The sequence below is a fragment of the Rhinolophus hipposideros genome (genome assembly GCF_964194185.1).
Source record: "Rhinolophus hipposideros genome assembly, chromosome: 2".
NCBI classification, from domain to species: domain Eukaryota; kingdom Metazoa; phylum Chordata; class Mammalia; order Chiroptera; family Rhinolophidae; genus Rhinolophus; species Rhinolophus hipposideros.
In genome coordinates, this window is record NC_138048.1 from 57,217,960 (window position 1) to 57,244,936 (window position 26,977).

Below are 26,977 nucleotides of genomic sequence, written 5' to 3' on the forward strand. Positions count from 1 at the left end.
CTATTTGACGTGTTGGGACATTTGTCTGTTGTAGGAGATGCGGGAACTGAAGCTCTGTTGCACAGTCACACGGTGGGTAAACTGACAGAGGCAGAATTTAGGATCAGCTACTCCTTCCAGCAGTTCTCTCGGTCCTGTAATAAGGCTGGCAATCAGCACTGACACAGGCAGGCTATTTGTTGCTCCTCCTTTGCCCCTACCCGCTGCTCCAATGCGGACACACACCCACGAAAGGTGGAATAAGGTAAGAGAAGGACCTTGGAAGGCAAGGGAGGGACCCTCCCTAGAGGAAGGAGCAGTAAGCTGGGATTGCCAAGGCCAGGGCTGAGACCTTCCTTTGCCTTTTCACAGGTCTATAAACTTGGACTAATCACTTTCCCCCTTAAGCCTCTGCCACGGGGCCTACTGGCCCTCTAGTGCTTTTCTCACGGCCTGGGATGGCGTTTCAGTGAGTGCCTCCTTTGCAAACCGTGAGGTCATGTACACATTTCAGAACATTATTCGAGTCCCAACGTCATGAAGCCGGATTTCCTTCCTCTCCGAGAAGGGAGTAATCATATCCATTTTCCAGGAGGGACCTCTCCTGCGGAGCTGCCCCCCCTCCCCCGGGCTGGCCTCCAGCGGCGCTCGCTCCCCGGCTGGCACTGGGGTGCACAGCCCTTGGCTTCCCGGCGGCTGCGGCGGGGAGCCGGCAGGGCGCGCGCTGAGCGCCGGCCAGCGGCTCGCGGAGGCTCGGGCGGCGGGAGGAGCGTGTGAGCTGTGGGCGTCCCTTTAAGAGCAGTCGGCCGACCCGGCCTTCGCCTCAGTCCTCCGAGCGTCGGCCGTCACCTGGCGCTCGCAGGGCAGCCAGATCGGGGCGGGATCGGCGCGCGCGCCCGCGGAGGTGCGAGAAGGGGCCGGACGCCGGGGGCCGGGAGCGGTGTGGGAGCGTGGCGGTCCCGCGCCTCGCTGCGGCGGAGGATGCGGGAGCGCGTTTGGGTGCCTGTGCCGCTGCCGCTGCTGCTGCTGCCGCTGCTGCTGCTACCGCCGCCGCTGTGGGGGGGCCCCCCGGGCAGCCCGCGCTCGGAGCTGGAGCCCGAGCCGGGGCCGCTGCAGCCCTTCGATCTGCTCTACGCCAGCGGCGTGGCCGCCTACTACAGCGAGGACTACGAGCTGGCCGTGCGCGACTTGGAAGCGTCGCTCCGCAGCCACCGGCGCCTGCGGGAGATCCGCGCGCGCTGCGCCCGCCACTGCGCCGCGCGCCGCCCGCTCGCGCCCCCCGGTGTCGGCCCCGGCGCCGAGCTGCCCTTCTTCCGCGCCGTGCTGGAGCGGGCGCGCTGTGACCGCAGCTGCGAGACCCAGCGCCTCGGGGGACCCGCGTCCCGCCACCGCGTCAGCGAGGATGTGCGCAGCGACTTCCAGCGCCGAGTGCCCTACAACTACCTGCAGCGAGCCTACATCAAGGTACCAGAGCGCACACCTTAACACTGCCGTGCGGCCCCCGCTGCTCTCTCTGGAGCCCTCCCCACTGCTCTTGTCTCCTTGCCTGATTGGGTCTCCTTCGACTTCTCTGTCTCGGGTTTGTGCATCTAGATATCTGGTGGCCAGAGAGGTCAGCAACCAATACTAGCTGAACCTGAGCAAGTCTTTAGCTCTTTCGGCATCAACCTCTCCTTCAAAAAGGACTGTACGGATAAGACCATGTTTCCAGTACCCCACACAGCACGACTACTTTCTGAGACTTTGGCAGAGCTGGGTCTAGCATAAGGTCCCCTCCCCCCCCCCCCCCCCCCCCCCCGCTTCATTTCTTGGTCTAGTCTCACCCCCATTTCTCTGCTGTCTCCCCCGCCCCATCCCTCCTATGCACTAGTCTGCACCTTTTACTCTGAAGTTTAAAAGAAAGCATTCTCAACACAGAGCTTAAAGTAGATTTGTTCTGAAACACATTTCTTTCTCTTCCCCCTGCATCTACAAAAAGAATAATAATAATAAAAATAAATACGATCAAAGGTTAAAGGGAAGGAATGCGTGGAAGAAGTGAATCGGTGTGAGGCAATCTCACTAAGGCTTCCAATTGCTGGAGGTAAGCGTTGGACTGGGTTATTGGACATCAGATGACCAGTTCTCTCCTTCTGGTTTTATTTTTGTGTGGTCAGCTTGCCTGAAATTAGTGTCAGAAGGTATACAGTATATATTGACATTTCCCCCACATCCACAATTTTGAAGTTCTATCTGAAGGCTTTCAGCAGAAAAAATTCAGCCTGTGTCCCTTACCCCTCCTCCACTGTCACTCACCTACGTTTCTCTGAGCTTACTCTTGTCTTCCCTTCTACCTTTTTATGTCAGTATATCAATGTCTCTTCTACAGCTGTTGGAGAAGTGGCAGCTGTGGGGGTCGTTGGTCGTGCTAGCCAATGGGCCAGGCTGCATTTCTGGGGTGGTGAAAATACACACCATGTGCAGATATCCAAATGTCTTTTGCAGCTCATCCCTCAAGGTCTCTGCCCTCACAGGTGATAGGTCTCTTTGGAGATTTGCTGTTATCAGAGGAGTTCAGGACATCATAACTGAGACTGACTTTTAACCCCAGTGTCTGGCTAAGATGCTAGAATTCACTAACCTACTATCTTGGGCAAGAAACAAGGAGAAAGCTTGAATCCTTTCCAGAATTTGTCTTTACTTGCTTGTGCCTGCTGATAGATTTGCTAAGACATGTATTAAGTATAAATCTGATTTCTTTTGAATGAGTGGACAGTTTTTGGTAGTCTTACAGAAATCAGTTAATGGTAGGAAGAAAGGGGACCTTGAGTACCTGACAGCTGAAGATGTACTAAGCTAGTTCCAGAGTGGAATGTGGGTGGTCCCTGTAGTATACTCTTCCCAGGCGTCTCCGATGTGAGGTTGGCTGTCCTGCTGATAGTTCTGTCACACATCTCAGGCAGATTTTCTTTTCTCAGGTCTGGAAAAGGAATGCATATTCATGTTTAGTCCTATAAAAATAAATAACTCTCAAAATGTGGGTTTCTTTGGTTCTGTAATTAACCTTGCTTCACTGTGAATGTTAACATGTATCGATCATTCTCCTACTCCTGTCCCCTGGTTGGAGGTCAAAGAAGGTGAAGCAAGCTGTAGGTTTAACATGCCTCAAGTATTTGCAGTGAATTCATGACAGAAGTTAGTCATTTATGGACATCTCTGTGGGTGAACTACTAGGTGTGGTCTGATGAACCAATAGAGTTTTTAAAAGTTCTTTTAAAAATATGTGAAGTCATGAAAAAAAAGCATTACCAGCAGTGTTCAGAGAGCAGAACAAGTCTTGCACCTTCACTTCCGTAGGCAAAATTTCTTGGATCCCCATGATTGATAATCTCTTATGGGATATTTTTACCGCTTTGGAAATTTACTTTGGATGGTTGGAGTTTGCAGGAATATCTTTGTGAACATCAAATAAGGTGTATCACGGTTCCTCCCTTTCCTCCCCCAGGAACTCCATAATTTTAGCCTTTATTTGGCTGCCAGGGAATTCCCCCCCCCCCCAATCTTCTGAGAGTAAAGCAAAACTCTCAAATAATGACAGCGTATCCTTGGACTCTGGGAGGCGTGGATCCTAAAGTGTTCCCTGATGATAGAATGAGGAGTTCCCTCTGTGTGCCTTGATATAATCATGATCCCTCATGTTATTGAATTACTTTTGGCATTAGTGATACAGTTTGCACTTGAAAAGGATAATCTTGGACCCGACTGAATCAATGAAGACTTTGCAGCCAAGATTTGAGAACTGTAAATCCTACAGTACAGTCAGAACTACCGGGCTTCCTAGAGATAAGGAAGTAGTTATTCTCAGCTAGGGGGTTTACAGACTGTGTAAGCTCATGGGACATGCTACTCCCACACCCACCCCGTCCCCCCAAATCCTGGATAGTGAGCCACTGATGGAAGTGCATCCTTTATGCTGGTGTGTTGGATGGGAAGAATTGAAAATTGTGAAACGTGAACTGTGTCCAGATCAATTTCTCATTTCACAGACAAGGAAATGAAGATTCAGAGAGGGAAAGTGGCTCACTCTGTGTCACATGATTTGATTTGATGAAATGAGCATAGGACTGGGAATTGGGAGTCTGACCTCTGCCAATAACTGATGCCCAGGCCTGTGTTATGCCCACTGTCCCATGCCGTCACTTCAGGTCCCAGGGAATGTTGTTGTCCCCAGGGCTACCCTTCCGCCAGATTTGGACAGCTCCAGGGATGAGCAGATCCTTGTCCTATGGGATAACAGACACACACTGCAGTTATCTTAAGGCCTGCTCTGTAGGCTCTTCCTTAAGACCTGGCATGTCAGGAATCTGTCTGGACAGCTATGAGGCAACAGTTCCACCTGGCTTGTAGCCACACTGTTTTGTTTAAAGGCAGAGTAAGACTCTTCAAAGTTTTGATTTTTATTGTTTCAGATTGTAAGATACAACTCATGATTCATAGCCTAAAAACTAAGATGAAGCTTTTATCATGGTGTTCTCTGCTGGGAAACCTTAAGTGGTTTCCCCTTACTATTATATAAAGCCCACATAGTTTAATTCAGCACCCACAGCCTGACTCCCCTTAAACCTTACCTGCCCTGTCTCCCCTCACTCTGTCACCCTGCCAGCCAAAGGGAACAATGGACACTTGGTCTTGTGTATCTGACACTTTTGCACATCTGGGCTTTGTTTATTCTTCTTTGAGAGGCATGTGGGCTCTGGAATGGGAAAGATTTGGTGTGAAACTTTAGCTCCTCAATCTCTAGCTGTGTGACTGTGAACAAATTACATAAACTTTCTGAGCTTTAGTTGCCCCATCTGCAAAATGGGGAAATGATGCTACTTACCTGATTGATTTAGGTTAGGTTTCAGAGAAGATTTATGTAAAGAACCCAGGACAGGGCCAATTTCTCAATAAACACTGGAGACATGCTTATTATTATTATTAGTTATAATAGATTTTTTTCCTTCTTTACATGTTGAAATGGTAACTATACTAATACAAATATACCTATTTCTGTAAGGCCCTCTTTCACTTCCTGTGTAACTCCCAACAGTCCATTTCTCCCTCATCTGAATGTCCGCAGCAAGGAATTTGTTCCTCTAATATCATGTTTCATTTTTAACCTTGTTTTGAAGAAATTTGTATATTTGCTTATTACATATGTGAGCTCCTTGAGATCAAGAACTCTGTTAGTCATTTTTACATCTCCTAAAGTAGGAGTCTCCAGATCTGGATGATTATTAGATGGATGATTATTATTAATATGAGCATTAAAAATGTTTTAGAATGAGAGATTTAGGTTCAGTAAGTCTGAATTGGGTCCTCAGTGTTTATATTCCCTCCATATACCTAAAACAGGGGGCAGTAACAGAAAATGCGCAGTATATGTTTGTTGAATGAATAATAGCTTGGTTCCTTGTGCATGAAATACTGTTGGGAAAGATTTCTGTGTTGTGGCAGGAGGTTGTCTCATGCTAGTTGTTTGGTTTCTTGGCTGGTCTGTTGTGGGGGAAAGTTACAGAAGGACTGTAGATTGGTTGACTTCTCACTCTTTTCTACTTGCAGGTTCTGGCTAGTGCTGCAAACCTACTTCCCCCCCACCCCTCCATCTTTTAGCCTAATTTAATTCTTATTACTTAAAAGTATGCTTCAGAGAATCCTTGATGCATTGTTCCTGCTTTATGTACATTTGTTGAATTTAAACAAATGAAGAGAGAGACTTTTTATCTGTGTGCTTTATAATCAGGATTAGTTTAATAGTGTCTGTTTTTCTCCCACTGTGCCCAACCATTTAAGTAAAACAAAAACAAACTAGTGCTGTTTATATATATATATTTTTTACTTAAAACAAGCCTGCCCCTGCATGTTTTGTTTCTGAGTTGGTGTTTTGTGCCATTTGACCTTTGTTTTTCTTTTCGGGGTTAAAGGAAACACAATTAGGAAACACAATTAAGTTAGGCAATTCTATCTCCCTCCCAGGGTCATCTCGCCAAACTCTTTTTCTTGACCCTAATTTATTTTATAGTGGTTTCTAGAAAAGAAAAAAAAGTGAGCTGAAGGAAATTTTTCACTCTTATTCTGCTTTATAAATTTATTTCTTTTCTAGATGAATGCCCTAACAACAAATCATTAAAACCCTAGGCCACAACTTCATGACATGCATCGTTAGTTTAGAATGAAAACCTTTCCCAAATTTTGTAGTTAAATCTTTTTACCTAGATGTAGACTATGTACATTTTGTACCCCCCAATTATTTCAAATAAGAGGTTGATTTTATGTCTTCTTGAAATAGTTTTTTCTGAAATTGTCTCCATGGTTATTTCTTCAGGGGATGAGGCTCCCCGCCCCTGATTGAGCCTGTTTTGTGCCTGTATCATCAAAATCCCTGAATCACCGTCTTCCTGTCCCACTCCTTTGGAAGGAGAAACCTGGGAGATTCTTTGTTACATAGCCAACTCTTCGTTCCTGTGTGCTAGGGAGTTAGAATCTCAATTGTTTCCTCATGAGGGTTTGACCATTGGAAGGCCCGGTCAGCTTTATCAGTCATCCATTGCAGTTACAAGTAGCAAGTGCCACAGAGGCTTAAAATTCAATTAAATGAGAGTAGCAACTGCTTACAAGTTTTCTCCTATCTCTGTCTGGTGAATCATGGATTCCTTTACCGGTTTTAATAAAGGAAAGTAATAAATTACGTGTCTTTCTTCACAGATCCCATCTTTGAGCATCAAATGTATTCTGTCACTAATATCATTTGCTCACTGACAACTCCAAAGGGATAGGCCTGTGGAATTCTTTTGGGAATGTTTGATAAAATGTCAGTTTGTTTCATGAGTGGGGCTTGAGAAATTCTGAAAGGTGGGTGAGTTCACCTAAAATGAAAACTCATCAGATTTAGTATAATAATAGTTCTTTTGTATTGCTAAGGAATTGAATAAACTGGGGATTTCTTAGAATCACAGGTCTTAGAGCTGGAAGGGACTCCAAGAAAGCATCTTGTTCAATTCTCTCGCTTCAGGTACAATAATTGCTTTGGGGCAGTGAGGTAGGGGTAAGAGAAGGAGGGATAAAGACAGTATTTTGCTCAAGAAATGTGGTCTAGCAAGGGTGGGGAGTGGTAATTATGGCAACTATAAAAATGCTGTTGCTTGAAGGACTCTCAGAGATCATGAAGAAGTCTATCCTTGTCTCTTAATGGCTGTTAATGCTGGCCTCTGAGGTTCCATGACAATCCAGGTGGATTAGCAAGTAGAGCTGGGTCCAGAATGTAGGTATTCTAACATACAGTCCAGGGCTCTTTCCAGACTCTGTGTAATGGACATGGATAACTCCTGAGGTGAAGCACTGGTGCATCTGAGAACTGAAATGGACTTACTTCTTTCAGAGACAGGGCCAACACAAGACAGCTTCCTGGACTGCCCCTCCTACCCTGCATTTTCATTCACATGATACATAGGCCACTCAGCCAAGAGTCACAGTTGTCTGGTGGAAAATTTTGCATTTCTCATTAGGAAAAATAATTTCTCCTGTCTTTTTTTCCATTTAGCTTTTCTCCTGTAATTCTTTTTCTTTCCTTTAATTCATTCCTCTTTTCCTGCTGTCTGACTTCCTAGCTATGTAATTTCCATGAGACCTGGCCCTCATTTGCCAAATGGTCAGACACATTTTTTAAAAAAATGATTTGGGGTCAGCCTTCTGAGTGGTATGCTTTAGTGCTGCATGTGTGAGTTTCAGATTTTAGAACTGCTGAGGGCTCCAGACTATTGTTGGAAGAAGCTGATTTCACTTGACTACACTCCTTTCTGCTTTACTTAATTTTCTATACTCATTTTCCATTTTCTCCTTCTCCTCCCCCATTCCTTATCCTGTTGGTGATCTATGCAGTGAAATTACATCTGAAAAGTAAAGAGTTGAGGGGATCAGTAGAGGGAAGAGAAATTTAGGTAGTGGTAGCGGCAATGTCAGATTTCTGGGTCTAATACAATGAAGGCCAGAGAACTTGTTATTTAATTTGATACACAGACATAGGCATCTACTTCTTTGAAACTCCTTTTATGTCCCTTTCCCCCATATACCTTGTGTAAGACTTGTGCATATGTTGGGGAAGATGTTCCCTTCTCTTCTCTGTTCCCCGTTTTTCTACAACTGCTCCCTGCCACATTCATAGAATATTAGTGTTCTAACCATCCCATTTTACAGATGGGAAAATAAAGCCCGGAAGACAATCAAGTTGTCCTTATTCAGCAATTTAATGGAAGAGCCAATACTGTATTTCCCTGAAAATAAGGCCTAGACGGACCATCAGCTCTAATGCGTCTTTTGGAGCAAAACTTAATATAAGACCCAGTCTTATTTTACTATAAGACCAGGTTTATATAACATAACATTATAATATAATATAATATAATATAATATAATATAATATAATGTAATACCTGGTCTTATATTAATTTTTGCTCCAAAAGATGCATTAGAGCTGATGGTCCGGCTAGGTCTTATTTTCAGGGAAAGAAGGTATTAGAATTCAGGAACCCTGAGTCCTACTTTTGCAACACTGCTGGTGACCACTACTTGTCAGACTCACTTTGAAAATACAAACTCAACAATATTAAAATAAAACACATAGTATGCCAATTGCATTATTTGCTAAATGGAATAGACCCTGAAAATCAAAGCTCCCATCTCCTTACGCAGTGTTATTCCTTGCAGTACTATTGTGCCCACAACTGGAAAAAAACTCAGAAATGGGAACCTGGTCAACGCTGTTCCTCAATAAACGTAATGAAAATGAATGAGGCAAAGAATCTTCTCTGGAGGGGAAATAAAGGAACAAGAGCCAGAAAGAGGGAGATCCAAAATGTCAGACTTTCCAGAAGTTCAGGGCTATCAGAACAATCCTGCTGGAATTAATTATCCGCAAAAAATGGATTCAGTTTTTATGCAAGTAATGGGACACTGCTGAAGATTGCAGAGTAATTATCCTGGAACTCTGGAAAGGAATGGCAAATAAAGCAAAAGATATAATAAAATAAATAAATCCAAAACAAAACAGGGAAACTGTTAACAAACCCTGAATCATAGGAAAGTTAATTGAGCCAATTTCGATTTATTCTTCCCTGAATGTTAAATTTTTAGCTTTCACTCTGCCAAGATCAATAGGATTGCATGAAGAAATCAACACATAATTAGGACTCCAGACACAGTGAATTACCTTAAAACCAAATTTGGCTGTTTTGAAAATGATCTCAAATGATACCATCAAAGACTGATCCAGAAGACCATGCTAATTATTTCCCTACTGAAGCAAGAGTGATTTCTTAATAATATTTTTCAGATGGACTCCAAGATCAACAATCAGCATTTGATTCTAGCTCATGCCACCAGGGACAGAGACTTTCACAGTCAGTCATTGTTTCTATAGGATTACCAAGGGCTCAATTACACAGTGCAGTCTGCAGGTTTCAGGTCAGTAGGCATTCAAGCCAGAGCCTCTCAACCTTGGCTTATTTGGGATGAATAATTCTTTGTTGTGGTGAGCTGTCCTGTACATGTTCAGATGGTTAGTGGAGTCCTTGGCCTTTGCCTATTAGGTAGCAACATTCCACCATGCTCCAAGCTGTGACAACAAAAAATGTCTCCATGCATTGCAAAATGTCTCCTGGGGGTCAAACTCACCCCATGATGAGAACCACTGATTTAAACATTTAGCCATGTGTAAGGTTACTGGGCATTAAGGTTAGACAAGTGCAAATGAAGGTTTTAACAATATATGCTAGATGACAGTGTGCCCACTGATGAATCATGATATTTATGATAAAGTTTGGCATCTCTCTCTGTCTGTCTGTCTGTCTGTCTCTCTCTCTCTCTCTCTCTCTCTCTCTCTCTCTCTCTCTCTTTTTGTAAAACTCCTGTTAAAAAAAAAAATGAGGATAAGAGAAACAGAAGTGGCAAAATGTTGATAATGGTTTAAGCCGGATGATGAATACTGTGGGAGTGTGGGAGTTATGATATTTTTTAAGTTTATTAGTTTCAGGTGTACAAAACACTGTAATAATTAGACATTTATCATTTACATCCCTCACAAAGTGATAACCCCCCTGCCCCAAACTACTACCTCTCTGACATCGCACACAGCCGTTACATTTCCACTGTCTCTATTCCTAATGCTGTACTTCACTTCTTGGGACTATCTGTATGTGTGTGTGTGTGTGTGTGTGTGTATATATATATATATGTATTGTTTATTATTGTGTGTATATATTTATATTATGTATTATATATTTATGTATTAAATTATAGTTGACATTCATTATTATTCAGGTTTAGATTCAGGTGTACAGCTCAGTGATCAGGTATCTACGGCATCCCTGAAGTAGAGTCTCTTTCTCTAAGATGAAAATCACTGGACTCATATTCCATCGCTGTCCCTCCCATGTGGCTGCACTAATTCAGTTTGCACAAAAGACCAGAGGATCTGGCTTCTCTCTACTTATGGTCTGAAAATGATAGGGAAGGTTGCTTTAGCAATACAGACTAACATCTTTCAGTTGTGAACTCCAAACTCCAGAATTAAAATATTTCTCTTTCAACTTGGAAAGTATGCAAACCCAACATTTAAAAGTGTTCCACTCCAACTCTTAGTTTTTTTGAGGTTAGCTGTGTATCACATGCAGAGGGTGCCAATAAAATCTGTATACATTTTAAGAAAAGAATAAAACTATTAATTGTAATAATCAATATATACCAATAACAAAAGATGAATACAAGTCACGTTTGACTTCTGCAATTACAAGAGGCGCTCAAAGTGGTTACCATCAGCATCCAGACTCTTCTGATTACGGAGAATTACTGCTTGAGCAATGCTGACCAAAGTGTCCACTTGTATACATTTTTTGGCACCCACAGTATATTCATGGAAAGCAGCTTGACTAAAACCCAAAAGGCCAACTTACAGAAGGCTAGAAAGCGGGGGAAATAAGAGGGGGTCATGGAAAGAAGAAATGACATAGAGATGTAGAGAGAGAGTCAGCGGGTGTCTCAGTGCATTGGGGCTGCTATAACAGAATACCGTAGGCTGGGTAGCTTATAAGCAATAAACATTTATTTCTCACAGTTCTGGAGGGTGGGAAGAGAAGGCCATACCGCCGGCAGATTCTGTGTCTGGTGAGAACCCTGCTTCCTAGATAACCATCTTTTCACTGTAACCTCACATGGCTGAATGGATCAGGAAGCTTTCTGGGGCCTCTTTTATAAGGGTACTAATTCCATTCATGAAGGTTCTCCCTTCATGATTTAATCACCTCCCAAAGGCACCACCTTCTAAAACCATCAGTTTTGGGGGGTAGGTTTCAACATGAATTTTGAGGGGACACCAACATTAAGACCATAACAGATTATGTGGTGGCAGTTCAAGAATGTTTTGTTTAAAAGTATTGGAATTAGATATGGAAAGGACATGACTTTAAAGATTTATGGTATATTAGAAGTGCCATTTAGAAAAAGCTGGCGATTTTTAACTTTTAGAAAGAAAAAAATGAAACAGAAAAAAAGGGCTAAAATAGAAAAAAAAGATCATTGGAAACAGTGACAATAGAATATTTAGAGAATTAGTTCAATCCAGAGTATAGTATGTTCTAAGGATAAATTGGATTGATCATATCATTTAAAAGAATATATACTATTTTGAGACTTGAAAAATTGATATATGATAATATATGAAATGATATATTTTAGGGAATTTTACTTTAATTAGTTACAAAATATACTACCTCAAAGCTAAGTCCAAGTAAATTGTAGTTTTAGTGACTTTTTAAGTTTGTTAAGAGAAATGCCATTTTGCCATTTCAGATTTTTTTTTTTAACAAATCCTGGGTGTAGCTCAACCTTCCCTTTTACAGTTTGCCAAGTTACTTACTCTCTTATCAAAATAACTATTGAATTATTTTAAACCCCAAAGTTAAAAGCACATCAAGAAAGTCATTAAACTAATAAAAAAACTCTTGTACATGTTCATGAAGAATCACACTAAAATAAACACCTATATAGGACAATGGTTATTTAAACTTTATATTATCTTCTTAATAGAATTTGTTTGCAAAAGAGATTGTAAAGAAACCTGAAATGACAAAATGGTACATCCTTGGAAAGATTTTAAAAAAAGAAATCACTGAAACCAAACATTAGGAGTTAGCTTTGAGGCAATATATTTTTTATAATTATTAGTGATAATAGATACTATTTATTGACCATTACTGTCTTTCAGGTATTGTGCTAAAAGCTTTATGTAAGTTTTCTTATCCAAGTCTCAAAACAACCGCAAGGTACAAATCTTAGTTAATCTTCATTTTACAATAGGACACTGACTTAAAAGGTTAAATAATATGTCTGAGCTCATACAGCTAGTAAGTAACAGAACCAGAATCTGAATTCAGATTTTTCTGATCAGAAAACCTGAGTTCTCAGTTACTTCTCGTAAGTTCGGTTTCGACATCAAAAAGCACTGTCCTCACAGAAGGCTATCCTTTTATTAGTTGTATGACACAGAAAGCTTACCTCTATGAACGTGGATTTCTTATCTGGAAAATAGGGATGATGGTCACACCTGCTTCACAGGGTTCTTGTGAGAATTTAATAAAATAAAAGACTGGGTGCTTACCTAGGTCAGTAGGACACAGAAGTACTCGTTCCTTACCTCATGGTTTCGAGGCAGAGAACAAGCTTGTGAGGGAAGATGAAAAGCAAAAGAAGAGGCAACTATATCATAATACACTGAGAAGATAATCACATGTATAGAAGGTCAGAAAACGTGGGACACACAAAAAAGAACCTGACTTGCTCAGTTTGAGCTACTATCTTGAAGTTTAACTCTCTATACCTCGGAGCGCAGACTTGCAAGCCTCCTTTCACCATCAAGCTAAAGCAGAAATCCTCCTCTTAATGAAAACTTGGGACTGTTTTTTTGCTGTGTTGAGAAAAGTCCTTTTGCTCTCTTCTCCACTACATTCTCCAACCCTCTGATTTCACAATTTCCATGAGATTGTGGCCTCTCCTTTGTATTTTCCAAAAAATGGGACTCTGTTCAAACGCATTCCAAACCTTCTCTGTTTCATATTAACAGATAAAATCTCTTCCCACAGACCAACACATCTTGGGAATTTTAAACCCCTTTAAGCTTTTTCCCCACCCTGATCTTGAGTACACATGGGAGATGGCCTAGGTTTGGAAATCAACAAACATCTCTTCATCACAGACACCAAAAATGAGACTGCTTCCTGTATAGCAGTCAGGTAATGGGAGAGGAGATGAAATAAAAACGTAGAGGGTTATGAGTGTAGGAATCAAGCAGTTTAGGCTCTGGCCCTAGTTCTGTCACTAACATTTCTTTTTAGGCCTTGAGGACTCCATTTGGACAAGGGAGACATTGGACCAGATGGTTTATAAGAGCCCTTTTATCTCTGCCAGCCAGAAATTCTAAAATACTTTAGTGGACTGGTACAGAGAGCCAACAGTCTACTTATGGAAGAGAAAAATGATGAGGTCATACTGTAGTGAAAGACAAAGCAGAATGGAGATAAAAGGAGTTTAAAAGGTCACAGGAAAGGAAGGACTTCCAGTGTGTCTGATGCTAGTACTCGTCTTTGGACAGCCAGCCACTTTAAAATAAACTTGCAAGAAGATCACCCCAGTATCTAATTTGGTGGTACTTGAAGAGGTACAAGATAAACTGGGGAATGTTCAGGAAGGACAAAAAGATAAAAGACTCATAACTGTGTTATACGAGAAACAGTGGAAATAAGGGTTAGTAGCCTAAAAAGAAAAGCTTTTAAAAGAAGTCATCTTCGGAGACAGTTATTCTTGATCTTTATGGCACCGAAGAATGGAAGAGCTAGGACCAAATAACAGAAGTTACAGAGAACAAGATCTTGGCTCAAACACAAAAGACTTTCCTAACACTGGCATCTGTTCAGATATAATAAGGAACCCCCCCAAAAAGGTGTTTGAGCATGAATCGAACAAATGCTTTCACGGGAAGTTTGCATTTAAAGTTCAAGCACTAAAGTGATGTTGAAATAGATAAGATTTAACATATTTTCCAGGATCGTACGAAATGAAAATTTGTCTTATATTCACAGATGGTGGATCGTTAAAGACTTTTTCATTGGGAAAACCCTACAGCTCTTCTCTCTAGCCTGCTTCTTAATTCTGGTTATTGTAATCTTAGATCAGAGTTACCAGAACACTCTTTATAAAATAACTTATATACTATATAAAAAAAAAAAAGAAAGAGACAAAGAAAAGTACCAAGGCCTTAAAACACGCACAGGAACATATTCACGGAATATTTAGCAGTAACAACATCCACATGAATGATCTGCATCAGTTTTCTGATTTCTGGCTCAAGTGTCTCTGAGATAACATCTGAGAAGAATTTAGTTGTGGTTACAGAGTACCAATGGGAGTTTTAAGTTAAATGTATGATAGCTGATCAGAACATCCATGCTTAGGAAATGGAAGTGGGTACACTTCTCTTAGCAAATATATTACCATATACTCAGGAAATCCAATTTCATTTACAGAGCCCTTGCAGGGCTGTTCTAATTTGCTTCAATTATATGCTATCCAGAGGCCAATTTGAGAATCTGACCATATTCTACTTGTAGTTCATTCAGGTCTCAAACCTTCTGCCAGTGTTAATTCTGATCATTTGCACGTAGTGAGTTTGCCCAGGACCTCATATTTAAAATGTTTAAAGAATATTAAATATTCCTAAGGAGTGCCTGCTATCCTATCCTACCAGCTGACCAAAGTTGGGGGTCGGTGGGGGGCTCGTGTGTTTATTCCCTTACGTTTGGCTGGAGTAGGGCAGGTGTTACCACAATTATGTCTATTCTGCTATGCCTAATTTTCCCTTTCCCTTAACTAGAGAAAGCATATTTGTTTGTTTGTTTGTTTGTTTGTTTGCCGGGGCAGGGGGGTCGCCTTTATTTTTTGTCTGCTCCGTTTGGCATTTCCAGGTTGCAGGCTTCTCCAGAGTCCAATCTGGGATATGTATAGGAGACAAAAAGCAAACTCATTCACCATTACATTCAAGTGCCAGGTCCCTAGGCCAGTCTGCCTTCTTCTTGCCGCCTTTCAGCGTCTCTCTGTTATAGTTCGTCTAGCATTTTTAAGTGTACTTAAGGGGAGGTAGGGGAGAAATAAGTGTACTCCATCTTGTTCAGAACCAGAAATCTTCATGCAGATTCTTTAAATTATAATGATGCTGATGAATACAAGTTGAGTGGACTTGATCTCAGAACTCTGGATTAACTTTGTTACCAGTGCTTTATGGTAAAATGCTGCAGAAAACCTTTCTGATCGCTAATAAAAATCTTTAGTCAGCTTTCACCACCACTACATTAAACCTCAGTAGATCAATTGGACTATGCTATGGTTTATGTCAAGTTGCTAAGAGTATTCTTTCCCACTCCTGCTTTAGAGGTGTAAATATCCCAGCACTTGGGCTGAGCTGCCACCAGTCTGCCCTTTCACTTGTTTATAGGTCCATAGAGAAGACCTCTCGGGAACACTGTGACTTACCTCTTCCCAAGTAAATGAATAATTGGTCATCCTGGTCCATTTTCCCAGTAGGATAGTTAATGTAGTTTTACCTACTATGTTATATACGGGAAACCAATTTAGGAAGCATTTAGAATAAGAAAAAAACTGCTTCCAAGGTCTCTTTTCTCTTTCCCATTGTCCCAGAATAAATATGGCATTCCCATCATTAATACCTCCTATGTTCCGGGTCGCTCTGTATCAATCTTTGACCTAAACATTCACACATGGCTGACTTCACTATTTAAGTCTTTGCACTTGGTAAGAACTCAGTATGTTCGTTGAATTTGAATCGTCACTTCTAGGACATGACTTTGTCCCTATGATATTCCTTATAATTAGGCATTAAGAAATGCCAGTCTGTGCACTTGATCATAATTTTTAAAGACAGCTCTTTTATGGGGGTGCCAATTTTATAAAAGAATGTAAGATTATGAACAGGAAACAGTATGTGAGTAAAGAATTAGGAAACTGTCTTTATTTATAACTATACCACTAACTCTGGCCTTATTATCATGGCCCCTGTGTCTCCATTTGTAAAATGAGGTAATTGGAACATACAACCTTGAAAGTCTATACTAGCTTTAATATATTTTAATGTTTGGCATAATATTTCCTTTAATAAACAAACATATTAAATGTTACTAAACTGTGAAACTTAGCCATGGAATTGTTTGCTCCTCAATTTAGTCTTAAATCCTAGTAGCTTACCCATAACATTAAAATGTTTGCTATTTAGGCATTAAAGTGATAGGCTTAGGCAATATAAATTACCATATATATTGGAAAGGAAAGCCAAACGGGCAAGGCCTTTGCAATCACAGAAGCAATCACCGATATCAGTGTCCTGAATGTGTTGATTTGGTCACTTAATTCAAAACCGGCATCTCTCTTCTCTAACTTCACTGTTACAAGAGAAAGTGTTACAGTTGCCACACAGTTCTGCAGACTCCCCTCTGAAATGATGTAAGCTAGTGGTTAAGATCAATTTTATTCGAAATTTTCACTATTTCCTGTAATGCTAAATCAAGATCAGGATGTAAGTTAACACTGGCTGTTCGCTATGAATAAAGCATTTTAGGTATTGGCATTCTGTTGAGACCTCTTATTTGAAATGCACTGTTTTTTGCTTCACAAAATAAAAAATCAGTGCTCTGTTAACCATTTTGATTTTAACACATCTTGTCCCAACACACCTACTCGTATGTTCTGATTCACACAATGTTATGAATGAAGCCAGAATACCAAAGTCTTTTCCAAGATACGTGGGCTTTTAGTGATAAATACACAAGACGTAATTCTTTCCTCCTCTCTGGCATGTGTACCAATTGTGCAGATATGGTTCTTCTCTAAGGGTTTATCCAACTATAAAACAAAATATCATTCTAACTAAATATGTGATAGTAATTGTCCTTCCCCATTGTATGTATAGTGTTATATTACGTGACATCTGATTGTAGAGTCATTTGAAAATAGAATTTTGCCAGAAGCTCATTCTTCTTTTTTTTTCAATTATCGTATGTGTTATTCATTTTGAGACTCTTTTTAAAATCACAAATTTAATAATGGTACACAACATCAGGTGAATGATAGAAAGTGAACAAGATTCAGTGCCCCTTGATAGCTGAATAGTAGTACACAGGGAACACCCAGTGCTGTCTGGCAGAGAGCTTCTATGACCGCAAGAATGTTCTGATTATTAAGAGCGTAATGGGATGTCTCTGAAAATCATAATTAAATCTACATTTCAAATTAGTGTAATATACCCGAACCATATCACTTACAAATCTGAAATGGTTGGCATTCCATATCATAAGCCATGAACAATTGACATATTTTAAGAAACACTGATCTAGAAAGTAAATGAATGGCTTTTTATCACCTCAGCAAATCAAAGTCTCTGTGAAACTGGGTTAAGTCACAAGGGTGTTATGAGTATTTTATGAGAAAAGCACCTGGCTCATCCGATAAGCACTCAGTAAACAGTAATTGTTACTGATGTTCTGTTACCATTGTTATTATTTTTCTAATAGGCTGTCAATCATTTATTAATCCATCTCACATCTTGCTTTTATGAACTAAGAAGAATGGTGACAATTGTTCTTTTCAGACCTCATCTTAATTTTTAATTTTGTAGTTTGAGATTAACTGTACCCTAGTGTTACTTAAAATATAAGTGGTATACAGTCTGATTATAAAACAATAGACTGATTCCAAAGATCTCTAAAAAAGTCTTTAACTTATTTGAAGTTTAGTTCCCCTTTCTGTAAAATGGGACTACGAGTGAAATTTACTCTATCTGTAGAACGGGTTTACTGTAAGGGTTGAAGAAAGTATTTTGAAAATGTTCAAGTTTCATACAAATGTAAAAGCAAAATAATTTCTTACTCATATAAGAACATGAATAGTTTATACAATTTTTGTACCTATAAAATTACTATTACTCTATTAATAATATTTTTTACCACATTAAATTGCTCATTTTACTTGAATGATGACAATATCCATACCGGCCATAAAGTTCAATAATATGACCTGAGAGTACTTTTCCAAATGCTTTTGAGCTTACATAAGTCAAACATGGGTAGTGCAGACATAAGAGAGCACATGTAGTGGTTTCCTTCTGTCCTTGACATTTTTAAGATCTCTGGCTTCCCTTAATAAGTTCCAGACCCATGCATGCCTTTATCCCTGGGGGGTAGGGCGTGAGGAGTGGAAGCTGTTGCTTAAAACAACAGTTGGAACAGGAATTGTTTGATAAAGCCAATGGTTAGAATATTTGCAACTTCTTGTTTTAAATTCCTATGGTAATATCAGCTTCCAAAGGTTATCTGGCAATTTGTGGGAAATCTAGCAGCAATAAAAAGTGGGCCTTCGATGAAGACTTTCTAGATAGAATACATGAAATAGAAAGAAATGAAAGAATGTGAGTGTGTGAGGAAGGTTTGAGTTGTCCCCCTAGTATAGTAAGGGGGGGGGCGGTTCTTGTTAATTTTCAAGTTACAACAGGCATGATCATAGGACTGAAGTTATATCAGTGCTGTGCCTTCTTAGGGGTATTTTTTTTTTTAATTACTAGCTTGTTTGTTTTATGAGTCAGTCTCTTATTGATTTCTTTATTGAACTGTACATGAGAAGCCAACATCGTTATTTCTGACTTTTAAATGTATGGAAAGAATCAGTGTTGGAAAAATCAGAACATTTCCTTTGTTCAAGTCATGCAGCATATCAATGACAGAGGCAGGAGGACATGCAAAATATGTTCCAGCACTCAGCTTCCTGAACTGGTTCTCTTTGCTTTAGAGTTACTGTGAGAATTAGAGTGGGAATGAAGGTAATCAATCATCTCTCATATTTGCATCATGCTTGGAAACGTGTGAAGTACATTCACACACACACATCTTCACTTTCTCATGAGAGTCCTGTGAGAAATCTAAAGTTTGATGGTTTGTCCATTCAGACCCTGAGAGAATGGCAGAGCTGTGACTCAGTGGAGTTTTCTGGCTCCAAGGTCAGTGTTCTGGCCAACATGTCACGGCTGCTGTCTGTTCAGATTTGAAGAATTCTTTGTAGCCACAAAGCTATAAACTCTAATAAGTTTCCATTTCAAGGTCCTCATGATGCCACTGTTCTGTGCCTTTATCATTTCTAATATGTAATATGTTTAAGCCAGAGATTATAATTCAGTCATTTTCCCCTGTCTTTCATATATGGGAGCTTTTGGCCCCATTGGGTGTCTGTACTCACTAATCTATGACAGCCGAGGAAAGGCTGGGTGTGAGAATACCATGGCACAGATGAATGCGGGATCATCCAAAAGCTTTTTCCATATCTGAAGTAGAATCCATATCATCTCTTTGTTTCTCTAGTAATTGCCCTCTGGGTAATGTACGAGGAGTACTCCCAATTGTCCATTTCACATAAAGGAAATGGGATATGTTATTCTTTCACATTGGAGAATCATAAGCAAAATGTTAAACACTGTATCATTTTGAGGGGGTAATTCTTCATGTTTTATAGACTTTGAGAAAGTTTGGCTTTGAGATATAGTTCAGCTTCAGGCTCCTGTGTATAGCTTTGTAACTTGGGGCAAGTTATTTAATGTCTCTAAGAATCAATTTTGTCATCTGGAAAATGAGAAGAATAATAAGTCTCAGTTCTCCTGTCTGAAAAATTAGCAACTTTTAGAAGTATTATAAGGATTAAATGAGTTAATTCATATAAAGTGCTTAGATATGCTTCACAAGTCCTAAGCATGAAGCACATGTTAACTTTTCTGTTAAAACTAATGGATCACACTTTGGGAAATTCTGATTCTATTGTCTTAGTAAGTTTTCAAACTTGTGATATTGATTGTGTTTGGCTGGCTGTGGCAGAATTGACTTGATGTAATTAAACAATCATGGATGATCAGTCAGGAAATCTAAGTAATTATGCTCGTCATTCCCTTTGTAGCTGCATGACTTTGGACAAGTCATTTTACTTGTCCTTATGTTGAAGAAAAATGGCATCCTTCTGTTTGGTTGCCTTACTTTACAGGATTATCTGGGGGATTTTATATATATATAAATTGTGTAAGCCCTTTGCAAATTACAAAGTACTGTACTGTATACATGTGGCTTCTTATTATCCCAACTTTCACAATTCCAATTTGAGGTTGGGCAGAATGTCAAAGAAACCCAGTACCCTACTATTGTTAGTATATTGTACTCAGGCACAACTAAACTGTTACATCAGGGCTATTGACCCTGAGTCAGCCTTCCCAAGGCCACCATTGTCCCCAGTTCTTATGGAACTGTGCCAGGGTTCCATGGAAATTATAGGGAAAATGTGAATCAGTAGGCTGTTTTACTTGGCTGCTAAATTTGGTCTACTGTTTCATAAATTAGGACACATCTGTCTAGAATGGTTCTTGTTGCCACCAGCAACCAGGGTCAGAGAACTGAAGGACATCAGATATGCAAGATAAATGGAAAATAACTTCCCAAAGTAATGTTTTTTGCAAGAATCCCACGGCTAGTTGCAGGGCTGAAGAAAGCTAAATAGGAGACTCAATGCTTGAGATTTCCTGCATGTGACTCAAACCGGATGTGGATATGGACATCAGGATGTGGTCCAAGATTTTGCTTTCCTGGGTGGTAGGAATAGCATCAGTATTAGATTGCTGATTAACATTTTTTGCAGAGTATGTAGTTCCACAGTACAAACTGCAGAACAAAGATTAATTTTCCAGATCAGCTCATTCTTAGTTCTGGTTTTGTAAGATGGTTAGCCATTGCTCTGTACCAACGTTTGTGGAATTCTCAAAATTAATCTAAATTACTTTGGCTTATGGTACATAGTACCATTTTTCTTCTTGGAAGCAGAGGTGATAATGAAGAAAGGATGTGAATGTTTCATCATGTAAAAGGAAAGTTAAATAATGTCAGTGGAATCTTTCAGTGAACAATATAAACTTAATAGCATTTTATCTTCCATTTTCATGGAATTTTCATTGAAGATTAATGTGATGAGTTTTGCAAAACTTTTTAACAAGCCACCAGCTTTTCAAGCATTGCCAAGGTATCTACTGCTAATCCTGGTGACAGTGATATTAAACCAAAACAAAACATAGCAGACAAATGCTCCTTGTCTTACAGTCACTTATTTTCTCACACCCTGTCCTGTTCTCACCAGTGCCATCTACTGATCTCCCTTGATGACTTCAGCTTCCGGTTTGTGGTTTCATCACGGTCTTTGCTTTTTGTCCTACTACCAACCTCTGTGAATTCAACAACCATGAGGACATTGCTTTGATAGTTTTCCTTTAATCATCTCCAATTTCTTTACCTGGCTTTGCTCTTACTAGCCATCTAGTAGTTTAGAACTTCCCATGAGCCCTTTCCGCCTATATATATATATTTTTTTTATCTTTCTGTCTGAACAAACCCCGTGGGCAGTCTCTAACTGTTCACTTGTACAGAGGCTTATGGGCATTTGCACTACAATAAAATTACTGTCACTCTTTTCTTTAACTTTCTATCTTGTCAGGCTTTGCAGTGCTCAACCCCTGTTCTCTAAACACTGCAAATGAATGTCATACAGCCATGCCTTTGAGGTCTACTATTTATTTAGTAGTGTTTTAGGGTTTGGGGTTAGTGCTGTTTAGCAACTTTCTGCTATTGGTGCTCAATATTTTTTTTCTCAGAGTTCACGTTCAGAATCATTCATGGTCCCGAAATCTGTAATCCTTCATTCTCTGCATGAATTTATCTCCTATATTAGTAAGATAAATTTTAATAAGGGATGAAATTTAGGGGGTGTGTTGGGAAAAGAGAAGAGAGGCACATGTGTGAGACACTAAGAAGGTGAAATTAAATAGGCATTTGTATATTTTTATGGACAGGAAGGTAAAGGTAAAAGAGAGGATCAGAACTGATCTAGAGATTTGGAGGTTGGGTGACTGTGGAGTGTGATTCCATGCACAGAAACAAGAAATACCAGAAAGGAAGTAGAGAGGAAAGATGTGATTTTCCTGTAGCACTTCTGGTCGTGTGCCCTTTTTAAAAGTCTAAGTATTTGTGCTTAATTACCTTAAATAAACCAGAAAAAAAATATTGCTTGAAAGAAATTAGCTTTCAAAAAAGGACAAATACCAGAAAGACTGAAAAGAGTTCACATCCGGGCTTCCAGAAAGAATAATCCTCTTGATAAGTCAAGTTTAAGTGCTCTAATGTTAGAAAACTAGAACAGCCTTCTGCCTCTGGAAAAATGCCATCGATCTTTTGCCCTTCCTCTTATTTTTAAAAATAGCCATGGAAGTGAGATGAAGCTCTTAATGGAAATATTTTCTAGATTTTATGTCTTGCCTTCAGCACCAGCTATTTTGCTAAGCCGACTGTCTCCTCAGAAGGTTTTGTTAGTTAAAGATCGACAGTTGGTGACACATGATGGGGTTATTTTAATAGCACCTTGCTCTGAATATCCCCCTGGCCCTTGTATACTATTTCAGCAGAAACATTCCTGCTGGGTAGACATACAGTGTGGCTAAGTCCTACTGGAAAATATTTTTAGTCCAAAACCTGGCTGCACATCCTTAATGACACTTGGGATCCAGGTTGTTCCTAACATAAAGCTCAGGTTCGATTCTCTCTTCCCTTTTCCATAGCGTTTTCAACATCACAGCTTCTTTGTAGCCTACCTTCCCCACTTCCCAGAGAATGTTAAAACATAAGAAACAGGCACTGAGTTTCTAACTTTTGTTTTTTTTCCTGGCTCTCATTCTGTCAGAATGCTGTTATCCTCTGCCAGTCTGTGTATTCTTTACAAACGTCATTTGATGTCATTCTTTTCACAATGATCCAAGTAGTCTATTTGTTAGGGGTCTGGCTTCTGTCACATTTCCTTTCAAACTTTAATAGATTGGTATTTTTAACAAAAGCTCTTGCACAGGTATATAGAGCAGTGCTAAATGACTTTTACTGACCTTGAGGTGCATCTTTTCCTAACCTAAACTGTCACTGGTGCTGCACCTCTGTTGTAATAATACTTCTTTTCTTTTCTTACCAGTAGTAGACTGGGAAAGAGCCTAGGAAGGCCTATTCTGTTATCTCAATAACTGTGAATTTGGGAGAAGCATGACATTGGGAATATGTATTCATTAAATGACATTACTGTTAAGGTAACAGATATGTTTACTTTGTGTCTCCACATGGCAAAGGAACTTTTAGAACCCCTTCCGTCAGTCTGAACGCTTTACATCAGACAAGAGGGTATTTAGCATGTATGCGTTTAATGCTGTCTCTTGGCAAACATTACCTAGAAGACAAATTTGTCTCCTCAAATGAGAATTAATACTAAAGCCGACACACATAATTTTTTGATTACCTGCTTTTCATTTATTTATGACTGCTATTTCTCTTCATTTGCACCATAAAAACTTTAATATTTAATTTATTTATAGAGTAAGCATCATATACTAAACATGACAGAATCCCTATGTTAGAGGTTCATAGTTTTGGGAGGGGGCAGGCAGACACATATTTCAGTATAAAAACTAGGATGTGAGAAGAACTATGAGAGTAACTGTTCAGAAAGTAGATAACTTTAGGTGAGCCAGGAAAGCTTCTCTGGGAAGTTAACATTGAAGTTAACGCCTTTCAAATGAGTGAGATGTCCCCAGACAAGAGGGGTAATCCATATAAAGATTTGGAGGTGGTTAAGTGCTCACTGAGCAATTCTACTGGGTGTATAGTCCATATCCCAAGGCAATAGATGGTAAATATTTTTTTGAGATTATAATCTGCTTAGTAAAAACTGTAAAAATTATATCTATAAAATGCTCGTCTATTTACCAGATTGATTATTTTTTTTTCAGTCTACTTTATTCAACATGCATTTTTAGTACCTTTTATCTGATAGATTTCAGAAGGAAAAAAAAAAAAACAAGAAAGAAATGCTATCTTCCAAAGAAATTTTCAATTATTTCAAGTCATAGTGATATTTACTCAGGTAAAAAATCATCTTTGATCTCACACAAAATGAGAAATGAAAAGATGCCGCTGGAGCACGAAGGAGGGAGCAGTTCTGAAGACTTACCCACAAGCTTTAGATAACTCTACCTACACAGATGATTCATTGACGTCATCTTCTTTACATTTATGGCACAGACACCAGACCACAAGTCTTTTACCTCACCAACCACTGAGACTTTGCCAGGCCCAGCAAGCTTTCCCCACAAAGGCCCCATTCATCATTTCTTCACTCGGTGACTGAAATGGGATGAGGTAGCAGGCAATACTAGAGCTAAATATGGAATCGAAAACTCCAGTTGCACTCGGGTGGTAGCTACGTGGTATCCAAGTCTTCTCTCACAGACCTCACAGATTGGACACCCATCTTGTCCTGCCCAGATGATTATGATTCCATGGGGCTGGAAAGCCCCAGCAGGACATCCAGCACTTGTCTGCCAGTTTCTCAAATGCTTTCCCTCACATGTCTCAAAGGCCTCCATAGCTTATTCCTATAAATACTACATCCCTTCCCTGACAACATAGAAGAAGGGGAGAAAGAGCATGGGACATAAGGTCAGCCTTTGTGACCACCCTCTCGGGTCAGCACAGACCATCCACCCAGTCCTGCCTCTGATTTGGGGGCAGGAGCAGAAGATCACAAGGAGGAAGAGATTAAGCAGTTCCTAATAATCTGTTGCTGTTGTTTCAGACTACTTTGGAATTTTTAATTAATTTCAACATCTGATTCATTCAGTTGGAACCTTCTTTGGTCATTTTCTATGCATGGTGGTGGCAGGGAGATAAAGGGCTAGAGCATGTGAAGTCATTGTGGAGCTGGAGGGACCTTGGGGAAGACTTTTGGTTCGTGTTCCCTCTGTCTGTCATACACCCTGAGAACTTAGGAAGGGAGTTGAAGGTGGGTATAGGTGAGGACCAAACACTGCCTGGAAGGAGGCTCATTCCTGAACATCCCTAAATAGTGCAGGGACTGTGTTCATGACAGCGATGCATGTAAACATGCTATCTAAATTTTTTCATTTTAATAAAAATGAATTTTGTTAATAAAGTTTTCTGATTTTAATTTTTTTCTTAGTTGCTTATTTTTTTAAAAAGTAAGAAAATATCTAAGTACAGGGATCTTTCCACTCAGTCTTTGATGTTCTCACAAGTCCATAGTGTTACTGAGAGAAGAAGAAACAATTTCTGTTTACCCTTTTTCTGAGCTTGTTTCACATGTTGTGTTAATTTTTACCCCAATACTGCCATTCTCAAGTATGAGCTAAGAGAAGGATATGAGGTTAGATGTAGTTTTTATCCTTCCATCCCCAACTCTGACTCATTTTGTATACCATCAGACCAGTCACAAGAGAGATCCATGTGTTTTCTCTCCACATCAGCCATGTAGAAAGAAACACAGACTTAGGTCATACATATCACTTTGCAGGTAAACGGAGAAATATGGAGCTTTTGAGGGATGAATGGATAATCTGCTCTCTCTCCCTTCCTCCCAAGACATCTCAGCAGTGTCTAATGATGTCCAGTAGAGTTACTTCATTCAGGATTGCCGAGAGACGTTACTCTACAGCAGGATTATCCAGATGCAACATTAGGCATATTAATGTTCTACGGAAATAACATTTTGGTGGTTCAAAAAATTTTAAAGGGAAAATACATTTTAAGGACCTCAGAAAGAACTCCTCTAAAAATGGTTTTAACTTTTATGTTTATCATCAAATGAGACTCGAGACCTATTTGCATGTGTTCCATACGGGATTTTATGTTTGATCTGTTAAACTTTCCTTGAACAAAGTCAAATTTAAAACCTAGAATATAAATTCTGATAAAAACTTTCATGGTATAATTTATTTGTTGAAGAGACATAAGGCAATCACTTTTAAGAACTCATGAAAAACTTGGAGCAATGCCTTTATTTCTAATACTTGTTAATGTGCGAAATATAATAAGGGATCCTTCAGATTAGTTACCTGTGGAATTGTGGAGTGGTCCACTCTGCCTTTAATTGACTGTAATTTGGATAATTTTTATCTCTATTTTTTTTCTTCTACTTCTCTGCCCTTTTCCCCCACTACTTCCCTACCCAAGAATAATCATCATACACAAAACTAATAAAAACCCACAAAAATTAGCATTGCTATGGAATTTCATAGAACTGAATTTCATAGAACTGAATTCATAAAACTGAATTACAAATCAGTTTCTCATCAAATATTGAGTTCTTACAATTTACTCACATCTTTAATTGATATTGAAGAACAGTGTAGATTGATAAAACATTGACCTTTCCCTGAAGGATCTTATATTAAGACCAATGATATAGATATATAAGCAGGAGTGATAAAATTAAAAAATATATAGAGAGAGGTAAATTAGAGTGTTGCTGAATATGTATAGGAAGTAATTTGTTCTAGCTGGTGGCATTTGTTAAGCCTGTGACCTTATAAAAGGAGGTGAACTTAACTGGGTTTGGATAGATGAGTACAAATTTGCAGGGTATTCAAGGTAGAATAAATACATGGATTATCATTTGAGGTTGCAGATCTACTTAGTACTACTACTAATTTGTGCAAGCATAAGTTAAAACGCTCCTTAACAGGGGCCGGCCCGGTGGCTCAGGCGGTTAGAGCTCCATGCTCCTAACTCCAAAGGCTGCCAGTTCAATTCCCACATGGGCCAGTGGGCTCTCAAGGTTACCGATTCAATGGTGGGCAGCGCCCCCTGCAATTAAGACTGAACACGGCACCTTGAAGTGAGCTGCTGCTGAGCTCCCGGATGGCTCAGTTGGTTGGAGCAGGTCCTCTCAACCACAAGGTTGCCAGTTCGACTCCTGCAAAGGATGGTGGGCTGTGCTGCCTGCAACTAGCAAAGGCAACTGG

At 39.8% G+C, this 26,977-nt stretch overlaps 1 protein-coding gene across 2 annotated transcripts in view; it reads left to right on the forward strand.

Moving 5' to 3' along the window:
- The first annotated feature begins 643 nt into the window (after nt 1-643).
- The window catches only part of P3H2 (prolyl 3-hydroxylase 2), a 145,443-nt gene continuing 119,109 nt past the window's right edge, over nt 644-26,977 (forward strand). Inside the window, exon 1 of one of the 2 annotated variants that reach the window (XM_081068535.1) lies at nt 644-1,443. In XM_081068535.1, the coding sequence (XP_080924661.1) occupies nt 961-1,443 (483 nt within the window). In that variant the 5' untranslated portion in view covers nt 644-960. The remainder of the gene's footprint in view (nt 1,444-26,977) is intronic. The other variant, XM_081068536.1, reaches the window with a different exon arrangement.